The sequence below is a fragment of the Nannospalax galili genome, unplaced genomic scaffold, assembly GCF_000622305.1.
Source record: "Nannospalax galili isolate Female #2095 unplaced genomic scaffold, S.galili_v1.0 scaffold490, whole genome shotgun sequence".
Taxonomy (NCBI): Eukaryota; Metazoa; Chordata; class Mammalia; order Rodentia; family Spalacidae; genus Nannospalax; species Nannospalax galili.
This window is the reverse complement of record NW_008329666.1, coordinates 2,117,621-2,144,612: the sequence shown is the minus strand read 5'-3', so window position 1 is coordinate 2,144,612 and position 26,992 is coordinate 2,117,621. Positions and strand designations below refer to the sequence as shown.

General features: G+C 42.9%; 1 protein-coding gene across 3 annotated transcripts in view; it reads left to right on the top strand.

Moving 5' to 3' along the window:
* Nucleotides 1–26,992, top strand: part of Megf10 (multiple EGF like domains 10) — a 189,588-nt gene that overhangs the window by 144,783 nt on the left and 17,813 nt on the right. For all 3 annotated transcript variants that reach the window (XM_029567413.1, XM_029567415.1, XM_008840931.3), the window contains 7 exons: nt 7,108–7,282; nt 8,374–8,494; nt 9,270–9,433; nt 11,682–11,784; nt 21,862–22,008; nt 23,545–23,679; nt 24,118–24,246. In XM_029567413.1, the coding sequence (XP_029423273.1) occupies nt 7,108–7,282; nt 8,374–8,494; nt 9,270–9,433; nt 11,682–11,784; nt 21,862–22,008; nt 23,545–23,679; nt 24,118–24,246 (974 nt within the window). The remainder of the gene's footprint in view (nt 1–7,107; nt 7,283–8,373; nt 8,495–9,269; nt 9,434–11,681; nt 11,785–21,861; nt 22,009–23,544; nt 23,680–24,117; nt 24,247–26,992) is intronic.

Below are 26,992 nucleotides of genomic sequence, written 5' to 3'. Positions count from 1 at the left end.
TATGTCGTGTTTTCTAATATTTGTTTATAAGATGAAGCAAGAGACATGACTAGATCCAGATTTAATATGCTCCACTTTTGTCTTTAAGAGAAGGTCTCATCGGATGTGGTGGTGCATGTCTTTAATCCCAGCAGAATCTCTGTGAGTTCGAGGCCAATCTGGTCTACATAGTGAGTTCTAGGCCAGCTGGGGCTACAGGGAGACCCTGTCTAAAAAAAAAGACACTCATTATGTAGCCCTGGTTGGCGTGGAACTCATTACGTAGACCAGGCTGGCCACAGATCCATGCTGTGTCCAGTGTGGCAGAGGTTCAGAAAACCCTCAAAGACGATGAAAGAATGAAAGCACTTGATAAGACTCTCAAGAGTAGGGGACCAGGAGACTCTCTGTTGAGGGAACAGAGGCCCCGATCTTGTCCCATTGTGTATTTATTGCTTTAACTTGTGTAAGCAGAGCAAACAATGTAACTTTTACACAGTCAGTCCTGAGAAAACTTCCTCAAGACTTCTCGGTGTGTTATTCTGAAGCTAAGAATTTGCTCACCACAGTGAAGACTAGCTAAGGATAACAAGGCACAGTGGCAGTGCTTAGAGCATTATTTCCTCATATACTTTGGGGTGGGGGCACTGTGCCCCTTCGTCTGCCTCAGTACGTGAGCCTGTGCAGCTTTTGCCACAGAGTCACTCTTACCTGGAGGAGCTGTTGCACATGGTCAAGCCTGCTTCCAGCAGAATTTAGGCAAAGTAGTGTCTCCAACAGAGTCGCCTGCCTCTCCCTCGAGTGCTGGGATGAAAAGCATAAGCCAGCATGCTTGGCTGACTCCATTTCTTGATCAGGGGAGTTAAAAAAATCATAGCCATTTTCTTTTGTAATCTATCATAGAGTTGAAATTCATTTAAATGTATTTACAAGTAATATTAGTACTTTAAATTTTAACACTATTATTAAACCTGAAGATATTTCATCAACCTAGGCTTTTCAACAGAAAACTAGTGGAAATCATTATGAGCAGGAAAATGAACCTTGGGCTGAAGAGATGAATCAGATTTCACATGGCATAGGTATCTCAGATCTTGGTAATAAGGACCCTCAGCAGCCATTAGCAATCAGGATGTGTCCTTTGTACAAATACCACCTACTTGCCTTTGTTTTTGAGCATAGATAGCTTCTAAGAAAATGAATAAAAAGATGCTCAATGACTCATCTTATTTTAGTCAATTTTTTTCAGTATTGAGAACTGAACCCAGGACCTCACATATTAGGCAAGTACTCTACTGCTAGGCTACATCCCAGCTCTTTCTTTGTTTTTTATTTTGAGACAGGTTCTCACACGTTGCCTTGAGCTTACTATACAGCCCTAGCAAACCTTGAACTTTCAACTTCCTGTCTCAGCCTCCTGATAGCTGGGATTACAGCCCCATATCACCAAGCCCCAACTTTGTTGTAGACAATATTATGTAGGATTGGACTCTTGTTATAAGTTAGCTATTAAATTGAAGAACCACTAAAAAAAATGTGTGGTTATATGTGTGCGTAAAATGGAAATATTTCCCTATGTGCACAATCCTATTTTCATGTGTAATCTATTCTTTAGACAGAAAGCAGGTATTAAGTATGTCCCTCCTATACCTTCAGTCTTCTTTAACACATAAGTCTCATCAATTAATCTGCCTGCATGAGAGCCCATCTGATGCCTCCAAAGTGCTCTGGCTTCCTACATTTGATTGCAAATTGCAGAATATTAATCTTGGTGTCAGTCAAGGTGAGAAGTCCTGTGCTATGCTACAACTCACCAGGGGACAGTGAATACTAGGATCTCTATTGACCATGAATGTCTACATCATGAATACTATTTCTGCTTTTCAGTGTAACACAGGGTTTCTTCCCTAACTGTCCTTTCCTGTAGAGTAGGTAGTTAAGGCAAATTGCCTTAACTCATTACTTGAAATGTTTTCTTTTCCTTTTCTCAAACATAGGGTTTTACTCATATAAATTTGTCTATTGGCCTTTTATCACTAAAGTTTAGCAACTCTGTTTTTGAGACAGGGCCTCCCTGTTGCCCCAGCTGGCCTAGAACTTGCTATGTAGACCAGGCTGACCTCAACCTCACAGAGATTCACATGCCTCTGCCTCCTGAGAGCTGGAAGTGAAGGTGTGCGCCACCAAACTGCCCAGCTAGCTATTCTTTTTTATATCTAGTTCCTCTTGAAGGCTGCTAGCAAATTTCCTTTTCCTTTGGTGTCAAAACAGACAAACCTGGGTTGATGTCTGATTCTGCCACTACCCATGTGAGACTGAATAAGTCTTACTCTCTCTCTCTCTCTCTCTCTCTATATATATATATATATGTATGTATGTATTTTTTATTATTTTTATTTTATGTGTATGTGTGTATTGCCTGTGTGTAGGTAAGTGCACCTGTGTCATGCAGTGCCTACGAAGGACAGAAGAGGCTGTTGGAGTCCCTGGAACTGGAGTTACAGACAGTTGTTAGCTGCCGTGTGGGTGTTGGGATTCGAACCCGGGTCTTCTGTAAGAACAGCTAGTGTTCTTAACCGCTGAGCCATCTCTCAGCCTGTTTCCTTATTTATAAATGAGACCATACCTGCCTCTTTAAGATGGTCATGAGAACTGAGTTAAATGACACATGTCGATATTTCAGGAGGGTGCTGGCACCTGTTTGGTGCTCTGTCAAAAACTAGCTGCTAATCTGTGCATTCACTTAACCTAGCTTCACAAATATTACACATTTCTCTGTAATTAGTGACAATTCCCTTTAATCAATACTAGCACTTTTGAAACAAAGTTTAGGGGAATATGTCTTTAGACATAGATACTGCGTTTGGATACTTTCTATTGTTCAGCCTTGGGCAATGCTTTAGACATGCAAGAGAAAAGTAGGTTGTTGGACAAAAGCCAGGTCTGGAGTTGGATCCTCTACATCAGCTGTGCCATTTTCACTTATTCACTGTGTTGTCTTTGCTGTGGGCCTACTGTGTGCTGGGAATGGGTGCCAAAACAGGCTTAACTCTTCTCACAGAGCTCACGGTCTAGACAGGAAGAAAGATGTTAAAGGACTGTGAACTGCAGACTGTGAGAAATGAGAGGAGGAGGATTCGGAAGCAGTGAAAGATAACTGGACAGGGCTCCTTAGAATCCAGGTAGCCAGAGGAAGGAGGCCTCTGCGAAGGAGAAGCGCAGATCTAAGAAGATCTGAGACTCAAAGACTGGAAGGACAAGATGAAGAGGAGCAGAAGCAAAGAGTTGGGGAGATGCCTTCTGTGGAAGCCCTAAGTGGAAAATACTGCAAGCTGAAAGAAACACTCAGCGTAGTAGTATTGTGAAAATCACGAAAGCAAGGAGAAGGTGGAGAATAGGAAATGGCCAGATACCTTGAGGGCAAGCTAGGCACACCTGTCATCCTGGGGAAGGTGTTGGTGTCCTCTCTTCTCTCTTGAAAATGTTATTGTCTAGACTAGATCTCAGCGGATAGACTTGTACTGGGAAACGTCTGGGGACATTGACTTGGCACATTGGGCCTTAACATGGATGATAGAGCATATGGGTTCCAGTGCGGGGGCTATGGGAGGGTGCTGGTGGGGACGGAGGTATGAAGATGATTAAGATTGGTTGAGGTGTTCTGTGTGAAATACACAAATATTCAATAAAAACAACAAAAAAATGTTCTTGTCTGGACAACAAATCATACAGCCATGCTGCCTGTGTTAAAACAGTGTAGATTTTATTCCAGTGTCATGTAGTGGGGAGCCTTTGAGAAGGTCTAAGGAGAGTGACACGGAATGTCAGACTCTGAAGGTGAAGAGGCATGTGTGGATACAGGGAGGAGCGTTGGAAGGTTCTTCAGTCCAGACACTGGCAGGGTGTAGAACAGTATAGAGATGTGCATACATTCAAAATGTTTCTGAGTTAGAGTGGTTAAATCCTAGTATAAATTGGATATGGGAGATGAGGCTGAAAGAGTTATCAAGAACAATTCTTAGCTGGGCATGGACACACGTGCTTCTTATCTCAGCACTGAGGAGGCAAAGGAAGAGGATTTTTGAATATGAGCTTAGCCTGGGCTATGCAGCAAGGTCCTGTATGAAGAAAAAAGGAAGGAAGGGAGGGAGGAAGGAAGGGACAGAGGGAGGGAGGGAGGAAAGAGAGAGAGAGAGAAAGAAAGAAAGAAAGGAGAGAGAGAGAGAGAGAGAGAGAGAGAGAGAGAGAGAGAGAATCCAACCAACCAAGTAATGTCCAGGTAGATAGGGGCCAGTGGTCCCATATACAGAAATAGAGATGACTAGTGGATACTGAGAGACAAAGGAGGGAGAAACAGCTGTTTCTGCCATGGTGAGCTTGAGGTGCCACACAGACACCAGGTGTGTGCTCAAGAATAAGCACTTTGCCTGAGGATGGCAGAGACGTAGATCTCGTCACACACCAGATCTGAGAAGATCCGAGAGGCAAGCCCTTGTCTTGTGAATCTGAACCTTCTCCCCTCAGGAAATCCTCTTCACCGAGCAGCTGCATTTGGGCTTCCCTTCATGCCATGTTTCCTGAGCATGACTGTCCTGGAACTCTAAGCTTTTGCCTGTGGTTAGTTAATTGTACTGGAGTCTGAAAGTATGTTTAAATAAACTTGTGGAAATGAGGATCAAACTGTCTAGTCTCCAGGCTTTTTCTTTTCTTTTGTAAAAAATATTTTATTATTACTATTTTTAATGTACATATTTATTGAGTTTTGTGCATTTCATATAAATCTTTTTCAAAAATATTTTACTTTATTTTTATTTTATATATGTGAGTATATTGCCTGCATGTAGGTAGGTGTACCTATATGGTGCAATGCCCATGGCGGTCAGAAGAGAGCTTCAGATCCCCTGGAACTACAGTTATGGACAGTTGTTAACCACCATGTGGGTACTGGGAACTGAAACCAGGTCCTCTGTAAGAGCAGTCAGTGCTCTTAATCTCTGAGTCATCTCTCCAGCCCCTCATACAATAAATCTTAATCGTATTTAGCCCTCCTCTCCCAACCCCCCCATACCCCCACCATACATTTTGTCATTTATGTTAAGCCCTATCTGGTCAAGCTTTTGTACCCAGATGTCCTTCTGTGCAAGTTCATTCACTAGAATCTAGTCAGTGTATCTAGTCACTCCCTTAAAGAAGAACAACTCTTCCTCACCTAGCAGTAACTAGTTGCCAATAGCTCCTCGACTAAGGTTGGGGCCTGCTGCCCATTTCCCCAGTTCTATGCTGGATTTTTTGTCCGATTGAGTCAGCATAGGTCTTGTGCATGCTGTCACCATTGCTGCAAGTTCATCTGAGCAAGTTCCCAGAGGCTTGAAAACCTCTGTTTCCTTATGTTCATGCACCAACCTTGGCTCTTACAATCTTTCCACCTCTTTTCGTAATGGTCCCTGAGCCACTTGTGGCCTTCTGTGTGCATCATGCTCTGTTTTATGAGGAAGTCTCACTAGTGAGAGTTGAGGGTTGCATTAGTATTCTCTCTACCTCTCATTCTGTGATTCCCCACAAGCCTGAGGTGTAGAGGTTCCTCTGTAGATGTGTCACTTCAGGCTGAGCATTCTCAGACATATATTCTCTGTGTGTGACCAGTTGTGGACCTCTGTAATAGCCTCCATTTGTTTGTAAAAAGAAGCTGCTTTGATGACTGGTGTATAGTATACTTGTCTGTCAATATAAGGATCCATATTTAACATACAGTAAGAAATTTCATTTATCTAGAGATATGACTGAGATAGGGTTTTCTCTAGGATCTGTGACCTCTCCAGCCATGTGTATTTGGCTATGTTTATAGTACCACACATGAGTTCCCTCCCGCTGAGAGGGTTCTAAGTCCAGTTAGACAGCTGTTGATTGCCCCCAAGATAGAAGTGTCACTAGTGCACTGCTATGGTTTCTGAACCAGCCATTGTGCTATTATCCTTTAGAGCAGAGTTGGACAGTGGATTGATTTTCTCCCTTAGCAGCTTGCATAGTATCCTCTAGAACTATGAGAGCTAGCTTCAGGGAGACTTCCAGGTCAGTTCCAGCTCCATTGCTCCAAGTCCTGTGTCCAAAGTATGTCCTGTCTTCAGCAATGAGGTCTCAGCTTCAAGTTCTGGGATATAATCAAGGGCTGTGGCAATAGTCTCTTGAGACTTTTTCTGAAGGAGAGGGGGAAGGAGGAAAAGGAGAAATGGAGAGGTAGGCCATGAGATTCTGGGGCTGAGACCTTCATTCAGTAGATGACACTATGAGGAAGGTCCGTGCCTTCCCTGAGGTCACTAGGATGAGAGAGAACTGAAATGACATCTGTCATCATCCTTCCAGGTCATTGTTCTTTCTAAGAGTACAAATGCTATGACTCGTCCTCTAATGAAAGATCACGTCTGGATGGAACAGCAGGTTTTGTTGTTGGTCCTAGTAGAGGGGAAAGTTTGAACTTCACGAGAGAAGGAAGCCCATCTTTACACAGTCTTCCCATTGTCAGCAGAGCTAGTTTGATTGTCAAGGGTTTCCTGTAGTGAGAAACACATGTGTTTTGAGCCAGCATGCCACAGAGTGCCGTATTGTGTCAGCTTGCTTGCATGAACATCTTAGCACAGCTGATGTGTCCACTTGCTGTGGGGCAACAGCTGGCTGCCTGGTCTGTCAATGCGGCTGCTGTTCCAGGTGCTCTGCTGCTAGGGATTGGGCTGGGAGAACAGGCAGGTGTACAAGGTCACTGGTTTTGGAATTCCTTGGACACGGCATGCTGAACTGACTTGACCTTAGAAGAAACTCATATTGCTTCTCATAGTGCCAACTTCTTATTGAATTAGTGCTTGCAAGTTAAGGAAAGTCAAAAGAATTTTAGACAAAAGGACATGGTTGTTATAGTCACCTGACTAGAGCATGATGCTAATTTCATTCACTGTTTCTGTGGTTAACTAACTGATAGCCAGTTAATGAAGTCATAGCACCATGAGAATAAAGTTTACATTACTGTGCATGGAGTTCTGCACACATTTAGTGATCATGGTGAAAGCAACATTTGCATAGGCCTTGAGTGTCATATTTAGCCCAGAGTGACTTGTTCCTTTCATTCATGTCTCTCAGCTGTCACCCAATGTCTGGAGAGTGTGGCTGCAAGCCGGGCTGGTCAGGACTATATTGTAATGAAACATGCTCTCCTGGATTCTACGGGGAAGCATGCCGACAGATCTGCAGCTGCCAAAACGGGGCTGACTGTGACAGTGTGACCGGGAGGTGCACCTGTGCTCCAGGATTCACAGTGAGTGGCTTGGGCTCTGGAGGCAGGAGAGGGGTGTAGTGAGGAGCACATCACACCATGGTTTATGTGACCTACTATAAATTTCAGTGGGTGTGCTCAAATTTCACATCATTCATGAGGACGAGAGAGACTACTAATATCCTTTTCAAGAGTTTCTGTTTTAATTCTATGAATTTTGAAGACATGTCATATACCAAGGTAGCATTTATATGTTTGCACTTTGTAGTCAGTTGCACACAGTTTGGGGGGGGTCCCTCTGAGAGCTGATCCCTACAAAGGTGCTTGGATGCCAAGAGAGCAGAATTTTGCCTGTGATTTCTAGGATTCCATAGGGATTGGTTAAGATCTCTGTTTTGAAGGAGGAAGGGCTGGATTTGATTTATTTCCTCCTATTGTAAAGAAGATAACATTGAGCTCTAAAGAATGTTGATGATCATTCCAGAGCACTTAATATGAATGGGGTGAGTTGTAAAGTCAGAGCCCAGAGGATCCTTCCAGGGTTTTCTAATCTGTGTCACAATCCTTTGGCTGACCCCAGAATTAGCTGTCAAGGAGTCTGTGGTGTTTTTGAAAAGAGGCGTTCTCTGGTCACCTTTGGTAGCCTAGTTCTGTGTTTAATGCTCATTGCTAGATAAATTGAATCATGCTGCTGGCTAAGTATTGCTTTGATTCACCCATTAACAATATTACATATTATACAGGGAGTTCCAGGAAGCATTGGGGCACTAATGTGTCATTTGTGTTTATACACTTATTGACAATAATTTTCCAGCTAAAATTTATTTTTATGTATCTATTGTATGAGCAAGGGCAAAAGTTTCATTTTATTGTTCTTCCATGAAAACAAATCTAAGGAAGTGAGCAGATTTGGGGTGGGGTCCCATTTAAAATTTCATCTTAGACATAAGCCAGGTGGTACTGGACTCGAATCTCTACAATTTGTGTAGAGATGACATTTTAGCAACTTAAAAAAATATAGAGAGTGTTAAAATGAGAGAGGACTAGCATGGCCAGAGTATATTTGTGTTTGTTTGTGTTGGCCTGATTTCAGCTGGCAAATGGCCTGTGTTTTGCTATTTGTGCCCGTCTAGGGAATTGACTGCTCTACTCCCTGCCCTCTGCGAACCTATGGGATAAACTGTTCCTCTCGATGTGGCTGCAAAAACGATGCTGTCTGCTCTCCTGTGGATGGGTCTTGTATTTGCAAGGCAGGTAAGAGTAGGTGAATAAATCTCTTATTTGATCCTGGTCCTGTTACCTCCTAAAGTCATGGGAAGGGAATCTTAACCAGGGCTCTAGCTTCAAATTCACTGAAGTTCAGTGCGGACTGCAATGTCTCTCATGCCCTGTGGTCCCTTGTCCTTCCTGAGCCCAGGAAAGAAGCTCATATGGATAAACTCTGAAGTTGCCACCAGCTTTCAAAGTCTGAGTCTGTACTTTGGCGAAGGGTAAACAAGCAGACATGTCTGTGCCCCCAAGTGGCTTGACTTGGAGTCATGACAAGAAATGCAGGCAGCATAGACTTTATGTGTGGCCCAGAAGGTGTCCAACGATAAATGCAGTTAGGATCTTGGAAACACATTTTCCATGGTGAATGCGGCATTGCTTCAAAGGTTTCTTTCCAGCAGAAACCTTTCGCTCCTTCCCCCACAAATAAACAAAGTCCAGCATTTCACCCTGTGCATCCCTGTACATTGAAGGTGCCCCCATTCCACATCTCTTCACAGTAGCACAGGGGTGCTCGGAGCACTGGTGTTGCTGACAGATCACACAGCACAGTTGGCTGCTTGGCTCCTCAGGGTGCCTTTTCATTTCTGATGGGGGCCTTTTGTGGCAGAGACAAGGCTGACTGCCATACTGGGGCTGAGTCTGGGAGGCACTGTTGTGCATCTCCGAGATGTCTCTAAAGAAAGACATGGCTTGGAAGGGCTCAACAAAGCTCCCCACCGCCTTTGCTTCCTCACACACTCTTGTCCTTGTCATGCAGGCTGGCATGGGGTGGACTGTTCCATCAGCTGCCCCAGTGGCACTTGGGGCTTTGGCTGTAACCTAACATGCCAGTGCCTCAACAGGGGTGCCTGCAACACCCTGGATGGGACCTGCACCTGTGCACCCGGATGGCGAGGGGAGAAATGCGAGCTTCCCTGCCAGGTACGTCTGCTGTGACTGGGCATGCACGGAAGGCTATACCCGAGGCTTGAGTTCTCGCTGCAGTTTTCCTGATCGAAAGTGTGAACCAAACTTCAGTAACTATTACCAGAACAGAAGAGGACATAGGCTTGGAAAAGGGATATATGTAGAAATCAGTGTGTCAGACACTGAGAGAATTCCTGCCTTCTTTTCCTTTACCTCTACTCCAGTTTCCCACCCCCATGCCAGCATTTTCTGTTTCTTATGCACTCATCCCTTTGTGGTAACCAGGCAGCAGCATTGGTCAAACACCCAGTGTATGCCTGTCAACTCTCCACATATTTTGTTTCCATTATAATGGAAATCTCCAGGCTTTGGGGTGGGAAATGGCAAGGGGCTGAAAAGGGGGTGGTGACTGGTGTCACAGAAATGTTCATTGAAGTGATGAAAGACAGTTTGGAAACAGCCTCAGTTAATGTAAAGATCTCTGGAGGCACCAGAATCTCCTGCAATTTCCCTAGTTCAATGCTCATTCCCTTCCCTTGACCTACTTTGGGAGACATGTATCATTAGAAATCTCTCACAAAAGCTACTGCAGGCTGGCTGAGGGCACAAATGGGAAGGGAATTCTATAGTAACCTGTTGGTTCCTTTCCTTCCAAAGCACTTGACTGGTTTCTTTCCCTGTTTGCATCATGCTTTCTTCCGGGGCCATTAAGCACCCCTCAGGTGGGTGTGTTCTCTGCCTCCCCCCATCATCAGATAACAATGTGACCCCTGAATTGGGCCCTTTCAGAGAAAGGGCTTCCATGGGGCTCTTTCTCTGGGCTTCCTTCTTATTAAATACATTTCCCAAAGTAGAAAAGATTACTGCCCTGTGCTCTTCTGTACCCTCCCTCCAAGCCCCTAGGATAGAGTTTGACTAGCTTTGCTGTCTCTCTTCAGACCATGAACAAATTATTGGTGCTTAGAGATGGACTGGAAGGATATCTGCTTCCTGACTTTAAACAAAGCAGAAATTCCTGCACAAGCAGTCCATTTTTTTTTTTTTTTTTACATTAGATGAGTAGTACACTGGGGAAAGCTGATGGTTCAGTGGCTTCTTTCATAACAGAGCCAGCTCCTATGTAGTCCTGTCAAGCATTAGTTGGGCCTAAAAGGTGCTTTGATTGCATTTCTTAGCTTAACAAATTCTAGACAAATGATCATGTCGTCTAACACCCAGGTCCTGTTAATGTTGTTTTCATGCCCCCTGTTCCCGGTGACAGCACCGTTTTCTTTAGTTGGGTTGTCAGAGAGGTTTGTAGTGCCCTACCTCAATTCCTAGGGCCTGGATTTTTTTAAAAAAGTTTTCACTACAAGTGAAAGCCTTTCCATTCTTCTCTCATAAATGATCATGTCCATCCATCAAGAGTCTCCTCTCTGTTGGACCATTCATATTAGCATGTCATGGGCTGGTGAGGGAGCTGCTGGTACAATGCAATCTTGAATCAGAATATCGCACATGCTCTAGATTTTTTTTCCTGGAAAGATGTTTATTAGAGAAAGCAACAATAGATTTTTAGCTGTCTTTATTATGTCATGTATCCCACTGACAACAGCTTATGGAAATTAACTTAATGCAATCAAATATATATGTAATATTTATCTATTTATCATCTATCTAATCTGTCAGTAACTATCTATCATGTATCTATGTACCAATCATCATCTACTCATTATCTATCATCTATCTAATCTTCCTATTATCTATCATCTACTATCTGTCTCTATCATTTATCCATTTATTTATCATCTAGCTAATCTGTCATCTGTCAATCATCTGTCCACCAATCATCTAATCTATCTATCTAGCTAGTAAGGGTCTATCTGTTGTTATGTGGGCCAGAGCCCTCCCATTCCACTAAGGATGAGAACTGTAGGGAACACTGGACTATGCTGTAAGGATCATTAGAGACAAATGAAAATACTTTTATGAGTTGCAGCTAATGATAAGAAGAGGTTGCTTTAGTCATCCAGCATGTTTATGTTTATTAATATGTATATTAATGTGTTGGCATATTCACCAGGTACATGTTCCAACTATCAGGTTATATATAAGTAGAGTCTGGGTGATTCTGAAATGGTGGTCTCCTTGATCCTGGATTTGGGGAGCTGAGAAAACATGGGAGAGATGATACAATGTAGGTCCTGAGAGGCATTTCAGAGAACTGGCTGGCCGTGACCCTCCCCAGTTGTCATGGTTGGCTTTGATGCTCTCTTCTTTGCAGGATGGCACATATGGACTGAACTGTGCTGAGCGCTGTGACTGTAGCCATGCAGATGGCTGCCACCCCACCACTGGGCATTGCCGCTGCCTTCCTGGATGGTCAGGTGAGAGCCAAGGGCCAGTATTTGAAAGGAAAGACCTCCAGCATGGTATCCAGTGCTGTGCTTGCTTCTTCAGAGAAACACACAATGGCCAACCTTAGCCTCCTTGCCAAAAGTCAATTTCCCATAAATGTGAGACTTAGTTCTGGACTCTCTGTTCAATCCCATTGGTCTGCTTATCCTTACACCAGTACAATACAGCTTGATTTACTGTGACTTTGTAGGAGGTTTTCAAATTAAGAGAAATGTGTGTTTTCCAGCTTTGCTCCTTTTCAGGGTTGTTTCAAGTCTCTTGAATTCCCATAAGAACTTGGGGATCAACATGTCAATACCTACAAAAAAGTATGATGGAAATTTAAGGAGATTTAATCTGTATATCAATTTGGGGAGGATTGCTAACTTAGCCACATTCAGTCTTCAGAACCCTAAGCACAGCATGTCACCATCAACCTTTTCAGGAGTGTCTGTCAGCACCCTAGAATTTGTTGAAAGTTTCTCTGGTTGTGGATAGACTATCATGCACTTATACAGAGAGCCACCTTGGGAGATGGCTGGCCACACTGGCACAACGAACTTCATTTTCTGTCTGTAGGAGGACCCCACAGACATAAGGACCTGCTCCTGTAGTTCCTTCTTGATTCGTGAACCTTACTTTACAGTATGAAATGCCACCTTCCCATGCCCTAGTCAACTCTCCATCACTGATGCTAAAGCTGGATCGTATTAGGAATTAAATCACATTGTGACTTCACCTGGGTTCTTGCGTTCTCAAATGGACTGACCAGTACTAATTTATCAGTGATATCAGTTAGACAAAATAGTATTTTTAATCCTACAAAATCAGGACTTTCCTACTGGAGAGGTCATACCTTTTGCTATGTGGGAGGTGTTCCTGGACATACCAGTCACAGCTTGGGTGTCTACCTGCTTCAGTGACTTAGAACAATCCAGTAAAAGATACACTCTAGCACCCATGAGAAAAGCAAGAGAAGACTTGGCCTGAAACCAACCAGAAAATGTGTTCACTGCATTCCACAGTCTGGGTCATGGGGTAAGACAAATTATCCCATCTGGCCTTAGACCTATCAAGCTCCTGAGGGAATGCAGTGACTTTGCCACACAATGTAATCTTGTAATCCTCTGCCCATCTGTGACTGGCCTGCTTCTCTAAAAGGGAAGAGGCTTCCTGCTTTCTCTCTCTCTCTCTCTCTCTCTCTCTCTCTCCCCCCCCCCCCCCCCCCCCCCCCCCCCCCGCTCCCCCCCATTGTCTCTTTGCCTTATGGCCTGTATTTTACATCTCTATCACTCCCAGGCCAGCCTAGTGGTCCCAAAGCCTCACTTCACTGGGTCTTCTGTAAGGACTGTTGGTGTATAAACAGCTGTCAGTCTCTAAACTTGCTGATAAGTTGCTCCCCCACCCTCAGAATATATATGATTTAAGCACACAATTGTGGAGAAAAGGAAAGTTCCAGAAGTTTTGAAAACAGCCACTTTTGGACTAAGAATTAAGAATTTTCTCTCGTGTGGTGGCGCATGCCTTTAATCCCAGCACTCGGGAGGCAGAGGCAGGCGGATCCCTGTGAGTTCAAGGCCAGCCTGGTCTACATAGTGAGTTCCAGGACAGCTGGGGCTACAGGGAGACCCTGTCTCAAAAAGACAAAAAAAAAAAAAAAAAGTTTTCTCATTAAAAAATAAAGTACAGGCACAGATGCATTCACATCTCTTAAAAAAAAAAAAAAAAAAAAGAACAGACTATGTAGTGTTTACACAGGTGTCATTTCATTTTCAGTCCCAAGTAGACATTTTGTTGTTGTTGTTAACTGATACATTTGTTTTGTGTAAACTCTTTGTTAGAACCTTTTTCAACAGGAAGGAGGATTTGCTTCTCACTAAGGAACCAGATTTGGGGCCAAATAATTAACATGAGTGCAGGACATACAAGAATCTATTTCCTTTCTTCTCCATGGCTGAGATTACTGTAACTGCTCTGTTAAGAATGCTCACTGGACAGGTTCAGTCTGATACAGCAGGGAGTCTTCTTCATAGAAACTAGTGAAATCTGACACAGGCCCTTCCAAATTAACCATCTGACCACATTAGCAAAATGGCACCAAGTATTGGGTCATTGAGGACTGGGTGTTTGAAGGGAGCCAGAGGGGAGGAAATCAGAATACTCCGCCTGAACAACCATCAGTTTCACCTGCCAAGAAGTCTGGCTTCTCACCCTCAGTCCCATTCATAACCTCACAGAGTTGTCTAAAGTTTGTATTTTCCTAAAGGAAGGGGGATGTTTAAAAATACGCCTATAAATGATATTATTTTACCTACGTGGAAAATACATTTTTCAAAATGCAATACTGTAAAAATTAATCAAAACAAAAGGTGCATTTGATAGCCCAGCTACTCTCCCCAAATTTATATACCTTTGCCAAAAGAAAGGACATGCACTTTTACTATATGTGGATCTTTAAAACCTTAATTCATTGACATTTTTAGCTACTAGATTGCTTTTATCGGAAAGAAACAGAAATACCATTGTAGAGGAAATCCACATTTTAATGTTTCAGGATCTTTGGGGCCTGTGTCATACTGTCACACCATCTAGGAGATCTGAGCTGTGTCTTGTATCCTCCTACAGCTTTGTACAAGTGGGTACACATACCACATATGTGCATATATGATGTGTATATAAACATACTACACACAACTATAAAATAAGATGGCTTGTCAGAAGGAATTATTGTGAAATTCCAAATTAAATTGTTAAGGAAAAATCAGAGTCCAGCAGCCAAACTCAGGTGAGGAGAGAGAGTTTATTCTTAGGATAGTGGGACTGACACACAAATCATTCCACAATCATCCTCAGGGTTTCCCTACCATCACATTGCAAGCGCTTTTAGCAACATCTGATGTGTTTTTTTTTTTTAATTTCCAGTATAAAATGTAATTCATTTTATGTAGATAGATGTGTAAGTATATATGCAGATTTCCAGGGCAGTAATAGAGTGCTTTATAAATGCTTTATAAGGTATTGCCCCAAAATGATAGAAATAGGTTGATATTTCTTTCTTCCTCTCTGCTCTGGGTTCAATCAGCCAGAAACACTTATTTACTGAGCATTACATTTAATCAAGATTTAATTCAAGCTGTCTGGGAACACATGTGGTCTGTGGCTTGGTTCCCAACTCCGGGGAAGATCACTGTCACCTGAGAAGTCTTTCAACTTGCACATTCCCAAGTACCACCTAACACTTACTGAATGGGAATTTGGGGGATGGAAGAGAAGAGGAGGAGGAAGAGGGAAAAAGAGAGGAAAGGGAGGGAGAATGGGGGAAGGAGAGGAAGCACCTGCCAGTCCATGAAACATTTTTTGTACAAATATTGAAAAGATTTAGCAATCTCTTAGGATGCTCTTCTGGCACATGGAGCGAGCTACATGCGGCACTTGTCTAGTGTACCACCTGTACAGCCTTACTTGGTAGCTCTTTCTGTCATTTAAGAAGTAGCCCCATAGCCAGACATGGTGGCGCACGCCTTTAGTCCCAGCACTCGGGAGGCAGAGGCAGGTGGACTGTTGTGAGTTCAAGGCCAGCCTGGTCTACATAGTGAGTTCAGGTCAGCTGGGACTACAGGGAGACCCTGTCTCAAAAAGACAAAAAAAAAAAAAGTAGCCCCAGTAGTCCAAGCAGTGGCAGTCACCAGTCTGTTGAATGGAATCTGCTATGCCTTATCCTAGCCATTGAAGAACTTGGGACCCTGGGAGCAAATCTTGGCAGACACTTCATACCAACAGCAAAGGGCTTAAGGAGGCCTTTGCACTAGAGTAAGAACACTGAATGTCAAACTGGTGGAGAAGGATTAGGACATCACATTAACCTTAAGCCCCTTGGTAAAGAGAACAAGACTAACGATGTGATGTGAGGGTGAGATGGGACAGCAGATGGAACAGGACGCCAGTCAGGAATGGAAGAGCAGTCCCATAGGGAAGCTGATGAAGAGTCCAGCTGTTCTGTTCCCTAGGCAGAACAGGCAGCCCTCCCAGCCCAGTTCCCCCAAACACATAGTGGGACCAGTGGAGCAAATGAACTACCTCCAGGGACCCATCTGTCCAAGAGTAGCTCTCTAGCACCTTAGCACCTAAGTGATGCCTAAATGGTTACAATGGGGTGCCAAGTTAGAAGTAACACATTTGTCAAAGAATTTCATTCATATGCAGAATGCCATCAACCACAAGTACAAATGATTCACTTCTTGGCCCTTGGGGTCCTGGGAGGTAGGGAGCCTGGTGACTGCAGGTGTCTCTTCCTCCCTGCAAAGGAGGGAGGGCCATATGAAAGTAAAAGTTGAGTCTCTGAAGTGAGAATGGAGGGAAGTGCTAGTTAAAAATGGCTGTAGAAAGAGCCCAGGCTTTCCCACTGGACCTGCAGCCCTCTGCCTGCTTTTAACCAGCTCCGCACTAAGGCAGGCAGTACTCTCCAACACGGGTCTTAGCTGCAAATTCACAGCTTCCTAATTTCTATGGCTGAGAGACTTTTTCTCAACTCCCTATAGAAAGCTTTGGTGTAATGACCACCGCTAGTATTTCCAAGTTCTATGCCACCATAGTGCTTGGGCGCTGGGAACACAAAGGTAAAATGATGTAATCTCCTACCCTGCAGGGGCTCATGGTCTATCAGGCAGACAGATAGGGACAGAGGAGGTGCATCAGTGAATAATGTGCCTACACTGTGCCACAACTTTGAAGAGATTAGAAAAGCCCAGAAATTTACGGCCAGACTCAGTGGTTCTTTTCCTAGTTATTATTACAAATACCTTTTTTTTATTCTAATACATGTTTGATATCTAGCTTCCCAATGAGTTTAAACCATTTCTTTTCTTCACCACCCTTCACTACTGCAATACTGGCAATACTGGCATAAGGAATATAAACAAGGCAAGAATTTGGGGCTAGATCTTTGAGAGGGGAAATAATGACATCCCAGATGATTTATTTACTGCATTCACAAAATCACAAATGGCCAGTGAATGCCGATTTCACATTGAGCCCCTGGCTTAATGCATCAGGCATTAAATGCATGAACATTTCTTTAGAGCTGCTTAGCTGAAGTTTATCACAATCATTCAGCTGTTGCCTAGCAACTAGTGAGGGCTATCAAAGCACTCATTGTCCTCCCTCAGTCCTGGCAAAAACAGTCCCTCACAGATCTCCTTATCAGCATTGGGAAATTTATCAGGAAAAAAAATGCTCCCATTCAACCATAGATTGCCTGTAAATTTAAAGCTAGCCCTTTCCCGTTTACCTCTTCTTCCAAATATTTTAGGAATTATTTCTGGAAGTAACTAGTTGGGAAGTTTTTATCTGTTCTTTGATAAACATCCCAAAGAAATCTCCTTAAGATATCTCACTATTCTTATATTTCTCTTTAGTCTGGGCCAACAGCTCCAAGCTTCCAATAGTTTTCTTCCTAATCCAGCAAGAAAAAGGTTTTCTCATATACATGTACACATGCTGACTTCCTCCTCTAACTTCCTTCCGTCCCTGCCCCCATATTCAGGGCCAGTGTTTTCCCCCAGGTCTCTGTCCTACATGCTAATCCTTTCTGCAGATGCCCCCACAGATACATTTTACCTCTTTTTAAAATTTTATTTATTATTTTTATTTTATGTGTATGAGTGTTTTGCCTGCATCAGTGCACCCATGTCATGTAATGCTCATGAAGGTCGAAGAGGACATCAGATTCCCCTGGAACTGGAGTTAGAACAGTTGTTAGCCACCATGTGGGTGCTGGGAATAGAACCCAGGTTCTCTGCAAGAGCAGGCAGTGCTCTTAGCTGCTGAGCCATCTCTCCAGCCCCACATTTTACCTCTTAATCTGGGCACATTGGTAACGAAGACCTACCATCACACTACTCATGTACTAGCCACTGGACAGCAAAACCAGGTTCATTTTCTCTCCCCCCCCACCCCGACAATTAATTAATTATTTGGGGTAGGGTAAGGGTGAGGAGCATAGCGCTTTCCCAGCTGCATTTTCTCCCGGGGATCTCTAGAATTATTCTTCCCCTACCATTGCTTTAGTTTCCTGCCTTTTTTTTTTTTTCCTCATTTTTTCACCTGGGTAATATTAACTGGCCATCAGACTTATCCTCTTCCACTCTCACCTCTTCGCATTATCATCTGCCAGTCAATAAAACATCAATTCAGTTATGGCCTCCCAACTGCTCGATTAACAAATAGGGCAGAGTCTCCCCCGCCACACACACACCATAGTATGGCACTAGCAGCTATTCCTCATGAGGTGTGGCTACCAGCTCATTTCACCTACTGTTTTTAGCCTCCAAGTCCCAGCTGTTCCCAACACTTGTGATTCCTGAAGGGCTCCCATATACTTCTTGGGTCTCTGAGCCCTGCATCCACTGTTCCTCCAGCCAGGAGCCACCCTCCCTCTTTCCCTGATCCAAGTCCCTAGACAGAGCTGTGGGAGTGATTTGGGGCCCTATCAAACCTGGTGTTATTTTTCTTGAACATTTCACCAAGCCAGCCCTGGCTAGAATTGAGGTTGCTTATTGACTTAAATTCCTTTTTGTCTGAGAAATAAGGAAACAAAAAGGTGTCTTACAGGACTCTCTCACAGTTAGCATAAATGAGATCAACAGAAATAATTAAGGACAGGGAGAGGGAGAGGTCAAACAAACTTACAGCTCTTCAAACAGCTCTTTATCTCAGAGTATGTTTCACTGTAGGGCCGCATTTACACAGTGCTCCCATCCCAAGCTTGATTCCTAGGTAGGATATAGAGAACCACTCACTCATTGGTGAGTCTTGTTGCCTGAAATTCCACAATTAGATATTTATTTCTCAGACTCTCAAAATGTGTGCTTTCTTGAACTGTTAATAATCTCTGGAGACTGTAGATGTCAGTAATAACAGATTGATAATATCTTCCCTGGTTTTACGGAGGGCCTGTGGGATAAAGGGTGCCCCAGAGGGAAGCTAGCATCCCACTTCCCTTTGGACTTGTCTGAGACGTACTTCATATTTGTCTTCAAATAGATCAGAGATTAATAGCTGCAACATGATGGCTCATTTTTACTGATGATAGAGTAAAAGAAGAGAGCTTACCTTTCAAAGAGGGAACAGGTAATAGAGAATGTTCAGTATTTACATTCGTAAGAAAGATTCCTTTACCATCCTAAAATTAAAATTATTTAAAAAGTGAGCTTGGTTCTGCTGATATGCTTGTATAAAGGAGGCAGAGATTGATAGATGGCCTGTGGGATTCCCTCTGAGACTCTGGAATGAAATGATGGGTAAATCATGTGAAATAGGGGTTTTTCACAATGAATATCTTAGTTATTTTATGGTGCTTGTTACTTACGTGAAAATTACCTTGATAAAGTTGGTTATGACAGATGGGTACGATGCTAACCAGCTGGACAAATCTCTTAAGGGAAGAGGAATCAGATATAAAACACAGGATCACTTTATCTAGATTGCCAATCAGGTATGCAGTCATTTTTTTAAACAAGACCCAAGTGTGCTTGTCCAGAATCATGACAACCTATAATATTCAAAGCCAGGACTACTTTTGACCTGAAGGGTCTTCCATTCCATGATAACTGAATTTAAGAGTAATGTGATTTGGCCAGTAGCTGGTGAAGTAAGTCACCTTAAATGACCAAGCTTCACCAAGCCCTCCCCCAATCCCACTCCACATACAAAAGCATTTTAAAAATCAGAACTAATTTTCTGGTGATAGTCAAGTTAGCCAGATAATTATTCAGCTTCTACTTCTTAAAGCTTCTTTTTCCTAAGTGGCTCTGGGCCACAATGCCCAAGGACATATCAATCTGTGAAGCAGGTGGCACCTTCCCACCTTAGCTGCTGTCAAGCAGGAGCCCTGACTCACGATGGGAGCAGAAATCCTGAATCCCAGTGAGGGGGAAGCCTGTGGCAGACCACCGTGTTGGCACTTCCTTCCCACTCACAGAACAAGACCCGTGTTTACAGTTTTCTTCTGAAGTGTGCTGCTGCTCAATATGTTTGACAGTTCTGCATAGCATAGGTATTGGTTTAAAAAAATCAGCTGAGGGCTGGAGGGATGGCTCAGCCATTAAGAGCACTGGCTGTTCTTGCAGGGGACCGAGGTTTGAATCCCAGCACCCACATGGTGTCTAACACCCGTTCATAACTCCAGTTCCAAGGGATCTGATGCCCTCTTCTGTACTCTATGGGCATTGCATGACATGGTTGTACTTACACATACACAGGCATAACACTCATACACATAAAGTAAAAATAAATAAATAAATAAATAAATAAATAAAATAAATAAATAAAATCAGCTGAGACTCCATGGCTGGTGTGTCCCTTTTGGAAAGGTAGAATATGTAAGTCCATTTCAATTTTCCAAAAGACATTTGGAGAATAAGATATTTGTGAACACAAGACAAACAGAAGAGCAGCCACAAATTCCACTTTTTGGTCTTATGGAGACCATTTAGACCCCAATCAGTTTTATAAACCAAACTGATTTCCTTTCTTGAGCCAGTAATCCAAGCTGAAATAAAAGGCCACGGCTAACTTGAGCTAGAACAATGGGGTGGGGCCTGTTTGCCAGCAAGTCTAAATACTTTCAGAAAGACAAACACAGGGACAAGAAAAAGTAGAGATTTATTATTTGGCAGAAATGGCTCTGTAGCAATTGGTAACACACCTGTGGTCATTTAGGACCGCTTCTATATCAGGTTCAGGACACGATAACTTTTCCCCAAATCACTTTAGAAGCAAAAATTGAGGTGACATGTGCCCTTCCCAGCACCCTCTGTGCCAGGTAGTTGTAAGTGTTCTGGAATGCTGCAGAGAGTCTATTCTCATTTGGAAGCCAGCAGTCACCAGTGTACCACTAATTAGCACTCATTCCTCTGTGGGCTTTGAAGAATTCTGATATAAAAGAGGTCCCCTGCTGTATTTCAATAACAAATTTATGAGACTTTTCCTTTACCTAAAGTAATACCTAGTTTTATTTTTATTTTTGCAAGCTGGCTTTTTTATGTTTCCTTTAGATATTGTTTATTTAGTCATAACTGATTTAATGCTTATTTCCAAAATAAAAGCTAATATTGCCATACAATTTCATAATAACAGAAGGCTTAGACAACAGTATGTAAACGATGTTAGCTGGTATATTCTGCCTCTTGTCCACTGTGAGTTGAAATTTTTAAAGATGAAGTTTATCTGCCACTGCATCAGTCTATCTTGCATAATATATTTTTTCTCATATTATTGAATTTTTGTGATTTTCATGTAATATATTTTGATTGTATTTAGACCCCCTCCACTATCTGCAACTCCCCTTACTAATCCATGCCCAATTTAATGTACTCTATTATATATAAAATAAGGCCTATACAGTCTTCATTTGTGTTCCCAAAAGTCCTTTGGTGTGGCTCTATCCACTGGAGCCTGATTAACCTATCAAGAGTCATATCCTTGAAAGAGACCAACTCTCCCCCTCCCAGCAGCCGTCAGTTACCAATAGCTCTCCTCAGGTAGAGTTGGGGCTTCTCACCCATGTCCCCACATCTCCAGCATGATATATTTTAAGATCATGTTTATCTGTTTACTCCCCAGTAGGGTTTTCTTGATGTAAAAAAATGCGATCACTTTGTGCTTTGCCTTACTGTTTTATACTTCGTTCATTTTTCTATAAAAGCAAAGCAATTAATTGGGTGGATGGACTAAGAAAGAAATCAATAATATTTTGATAAATTTCACCATCAAAGACAGGATCCTGGGGCTTCCTGTTAGGCTTTCCTGTTAAAGAGGAAAAATCAATATCGTGAAAATGTTTATTCCATCTGGACTGCATAGAAAATAGTTCTTAGTATTATTTAATGTTAAGATGATAGTCCGTATTGGTGTATGTGAGGGGATAGCTGGATTTTACACCTGACATCTCTGCTTGTTCTTGCCCATACTTGGTTCTACATTGTGTTCTTGGTCCCGTCTTTCTACAAATATCCTCGGAAGCCTCACACTGCACCTCCCTCAGCCCTGCCCTGTGTGTGTTGTTGTAGGTGTGCACTGCGACAGTGTGTGTGCAGAGGGCCGCTGGGGCCCTAACTGCTCACTGCCCTGCTACTGTAAGAACGGAGCTTCATGCTCACCTGATGATGGCGTCTGTGAGTGTGCACCTGGGTTCCGAGGCACCACTTGTCAGAGAAGTAAGTATCTTGTTAGACCATGGTTTCTGTCCTCCTTTCCCTGGGCACTACAGGTCAAATGCTGGCCTCTGCTTCACCTCCCGTTTACAATGAAATTCTGTTACAGGCAAGGGCAGAGGAGTCCTTTGCAGAACTGTCCTCAAATAATACTTCCCCAGGAACTTTATTCTTTTCAACCTTCAGGACTAACTGAACAGATGGGATTTTAACCATCTCCTCCCAGGAATGATTTCCTCATCTCATTGGCACCATTGTCAGGATATGATTCTTCCTAGGAGCTTGCAAATGGTGTTCCAGAAATCCACTGACCTGTAAATATTTTATTCAGCAATTTGGCACCAACCTAACCTCAATTACCAGAAGTCAACATCAGCCAAGCCTTGAGGCAAAAATCATAAAGTGCTACAAGAAAACAGAATTGAAAGTTAAAAATGGGCATGCTGGGATCATGGGCCTGGAGAGATGGCTCAGTAGTTAAGAGCACTGGCTGCTTTTGCACAGGACCTGGGTTCAATTCCCAGCAACCACATGGTAGCTGACAGCTGTCTGTAACTCCAGTTCTAGAGGATCCAGCACCCTCTTCTGGCCTCCTTGGGTATTGCACAAATGTGGTACACCTACATACATGCAGGCAAAACACTCATACACATAAAAATAAATAAATAAAATTTGGGGGCTGGAGAGATGACTCAGTGGTTAGGAACACCAACTGCTCTTGCAGGGAACCCAGGTTCGATTCCCAGCACCCACATGGCAGCTACGAACCATCTTAACTCCAGTTCCAGGGGAATCCAAAACCCTCTTCTGAACTCTGCAGCATTGCATGACATGGGTGCACTCACATACATGCGGGCAATACACTCATACACATAAAATAATTTAAAAAATAAAATTTAAAAAATAACAAAGCATCAACAAATGACTTGAGGGTACTTATTTGAAGCTTATTAATATTTAGAGTTTGACTTTTCTCATTACTTTATTCATTCAACTAAACGTCTTTGAGCCCCTGGCCTCTGCCTGGCTTTGAACTAATCACAAGAAGGTAATGAGATCTGTCTGAGACATTTACCTGCCCCAGAGAAATTCGGAGTTTCGTGGCTTCCTTTCCTTGTTAAAAGCTGCTCTTCTTCCTGCAACCATTCTGTTTTATGTTTGGAAAATTCAGTTCTTTTTAAAAAATATTTATAATTTTTATTTTATGTGTATGAATGTTTTGCCTACATGTATTTAAGTGCACCATGTGGGTACAGTGTCCACAGAGGCCAGAAGATGGTGTCAGATAACCTGGAACTGGAATTACAGACAAGTGTCAGGTGCCATCTGGGTGCTGGGAAACGAACCCAGGTCCTCTACAAGAGTAGCCAGTGCAGCGGCTGAGCCATCTCTCCAGCCCCAGTTTTGTTTTGTTTTTGTTTTCGTTTTCGTTTTTGTTTTTGTTTTTAAGTTTTCTTTACCCTCCAACTAGACCCCAATGTGGAAAAGGAGATAAATGCTGCTCAGAAACATAACTATGAGTTTCCATTCTGTTTTCAGTCTGCTCCCCGGGTTTTTACGGGCATCGCTGCAGCCAGACGTGCCCACAGTGTGTCCACAGCAGCGGCCCGTGCCACCACATCACAGGCCTGTGTGACTGCTTGCCTGGCTTCACAGGTGCCCTGTGCAATGAAGGTAAGGGGCCTGAGCACTTGGAGAGAGGCAGGGAAGAGCAAGGCGGACGGAGTCTGCACAAGTCTGCGTTTCCAGCTCCTGGTGCCTTCTGGGTAGTTGTGTCTGCAGCGCTCCGATCTCTCAGTGGTGCTTGCTGCTCTTCAGCTTTTGTTGGCAGCATCTTCCTATGAAAAGTCAAGTGAGGAAAGATTTCGACTCCCTGTGTGATAACCCAGAAGTCAGAGTTCTATAAATGCCACAATGTCCATTCAAGATGTCTGAATGAAGCCAGAGACTTTATGTATCATAAAAATGAACCCATCCGGGATTGGGGTGTGCTCTGGGTGGAGGCAGAAAGCCAGTGGGCAGCTGGGGAATGGCCCTGGAAATTGTTTCTGTTCTTGGGGTTCTGTGAGAGGGGTTCTGGCTATGAATTACTGACCTTCAGTTTATTCACAGTGTGTCCCAGTGGCAGATTTGGAAAAAACTGTGCAGGCATCTGCACCTGCACCAACAACGGCACCTGCAACCCCATCGACAGGTCCTGCCAGTGCTACCCAGGCTGGATCGGCAGTGACTGCTCCCAGCGTAAGTCTGAGTCTCACCGGGGCACAATTAAGAGACCATTGGTATTTGTTTTCCTATGTCTTGGGATTGAAGTATGGGTGTTTATGTGATCAAGAGAGAATATATGACCAATTATTAAATGCATTCTAGTTTTTAAATTAAGAGCTTGATGCAATGATCCCATCTGTTAATAAATCAGTGTGATGCTTTGGGAAGAATATAAATATGTAACCATCCATTGATTTTCTTTTTTTTTTTGAGACAAGATGTCATGTAGCCAAGGATGGCCTCAAACTCACTGTGTAGTCTAAGATGACCTTGAGCTTCTGATCCTCCTGCTTTACTTCTGCAGTACTGGGATTACAGGTGTACACCACCATTCTTGATTTTATGAGGTGCTGAGGACTAAACTAAGGGCTTCGTGTGTGCTAAATAAGCGCTTTACCAACTGAGCTACGTCTCCAGCCCTATTTGTGGATTTAAAACAAAACAGGTGTATTTAGAGAGCTGCCTCTTCATCTTGTATTCATTCAAAGATGTAATTACAGAGCCATGAAGAAACAGAATCAAAATGATGTGAGCCTTAGACGCTTGCTGGGTCCTCGAACAGTGCCTGCCTTCCTGTGGCTTCCAGGCTGCCTCCTTCTTGGCTCCCCAGGTCCCTCTTACACTGCCCTTCAAATAGGGGTGCTGTGACCCTATGCTACCCAAGCCATGAGACAAGAACAGTGACCATAACTCAGGTATTTTTTTTTCCATAAGTTAGGTTTTAAAAGGCCCAGTTAGACACTTTCTAGAAGTATTCAGCTTTTGACTAAGGGCAACATATATCTGGGTGTGCTCCTGTACCATTCTTTACAACGTTCATGGCTCATACTCAGTTCATACTGACTCCAACATTGTACACATACAACAGATGAAAGAACAACTATACGCTGACTGTACATGGTAGTTTATTAGTCGTTGGATTCAGATTTCCCAATTATAATCAATTTGTAAATATTAATAAGTCAGCAATATATTTTTATCTAAATGTTTTTGATTATTAGTTGCCCCCATACACACACTCAGTAATTCAGGATCTATTATATTTCCAAGATAAGAAAGGTTTTGGCAAAACGAACGTTTATTGCTCTATGTAATTACATAGTGTGTGTTTTACTGGATTTGGGAGTGTAACTGCAGAAGCAACTGCCATCTATTCAAATCCGTGTATTGCAGGTTTTGAACTGTTTCAGGCTGGGATATGGGCAGGTGAGGAATAGGTACTCAAACTGAATAGCAAGGCTTCAGAAGGAAAACAAAGACCCAATTTCATTACTATAGTAATATATTGGTATAATTTGCTCCTTTGAAAATATTCCTTATTTTGGGAGTTGGTCACTTCCTTATTTGGAGGAGGAATGTGCTGGAAGGACAAAGACAGAAACATTACTATGAATGGAGACAACAGTGTGGCTTGTCCCCATGGTCACCCCCAGAGGAAGCTGATTCATTTGGAAAAAGCCTTTCCTTCTTTTGGGGATCACTGACTTCATTGATTCCCTATGGTCTCTATGGAACCATCTTAAAATTTCTTCTTGGCTGATTTTCAGACAGTTTTCAGTTTAAAAACTCCTTCACTATGAAAAGAGAGACTTTGAAAACTAACGGGGTACATTTAAAGGTGCAAGTATCCTCAGCAGAAGGAACATTTAAAGTGTACCTTTATACTTTCCTTTAGGAATGCAAAATTTGAGTGATCTTTATTCTCATTCTGTGATCATAACAAATCCAGGGAGTGTAGTGCAAATGGGCTGCCTTAGAAGAAGATACTATAGACATAAAAGGGCTCACGGAAGTTTATTAAGCATCATTTAATAAATAGTTTGGGGCTGGAGAGAGCTCAGCAGTTAATAGATCAGCATAATCAATCATGAGGACCAGAGTTGGGGTCCTGGAACTCACATAACAAGTTAGGTATCCCACAGGCAACATGTAACTCCAGCTCTCAGGGATCCAATACCCTCTTCTGGCTTCCATGCACACATAGATGTGCACACTTACACACATTCTTGCACACACACTCATACAGAGACATATACACACACAAAGTAAATCTAAAAAAAATAATTAAATTAATGATGTTAGGGAAGTTGGCAATCCACTTATAAGTTAACAAAGTTAGATTTTTCTTACAAAAAAAGAAAGAAGGACACCTATATCAAAGTTCTGCCTCACACGGCTCAGGAACCATTGCAGAAAAGAGGTGGAAAGATTTTAAGAACCATCAGTCATTGATGACCACAAAAGACTTTGCCAGACACCTGGGCAGTTACTCATATGAACTTAACAGTATGCACAAGACCCATGCAAACGCAACCCAGACAAAGTCCCAGCATGGAAACCTCAACCTTAGCTGAAGAACTATTGGCAACTGATCATTACGGGGAGAGGGAGAGTTGTTTTCTTTAAGGATGGGCCGCTAAATAGGTTAATGAGGCTCCAGTGGATGAATGCACACAGAAGGACATTTGGGGACACGAACGACTCAAGAAGCCTTAATATATATGACAGAGTACATGAGATCTGGCAGCAGGGGGATTATAAAAAGGGGTGTAGATAGGGGAGAGGGTCTAGATATGATAAAGATATATTGTATGAGCCGGGCGTGGTAGCGCATGCTTGTAGTCCCTTGGGAGGACAGTTGGGAGGCAGAGGCAGGTGGATCTCTGTGAGTTCAAGGCCAGCCTGGTCTACATAGTGAGTTCCAGGACAGCTGGGGCTA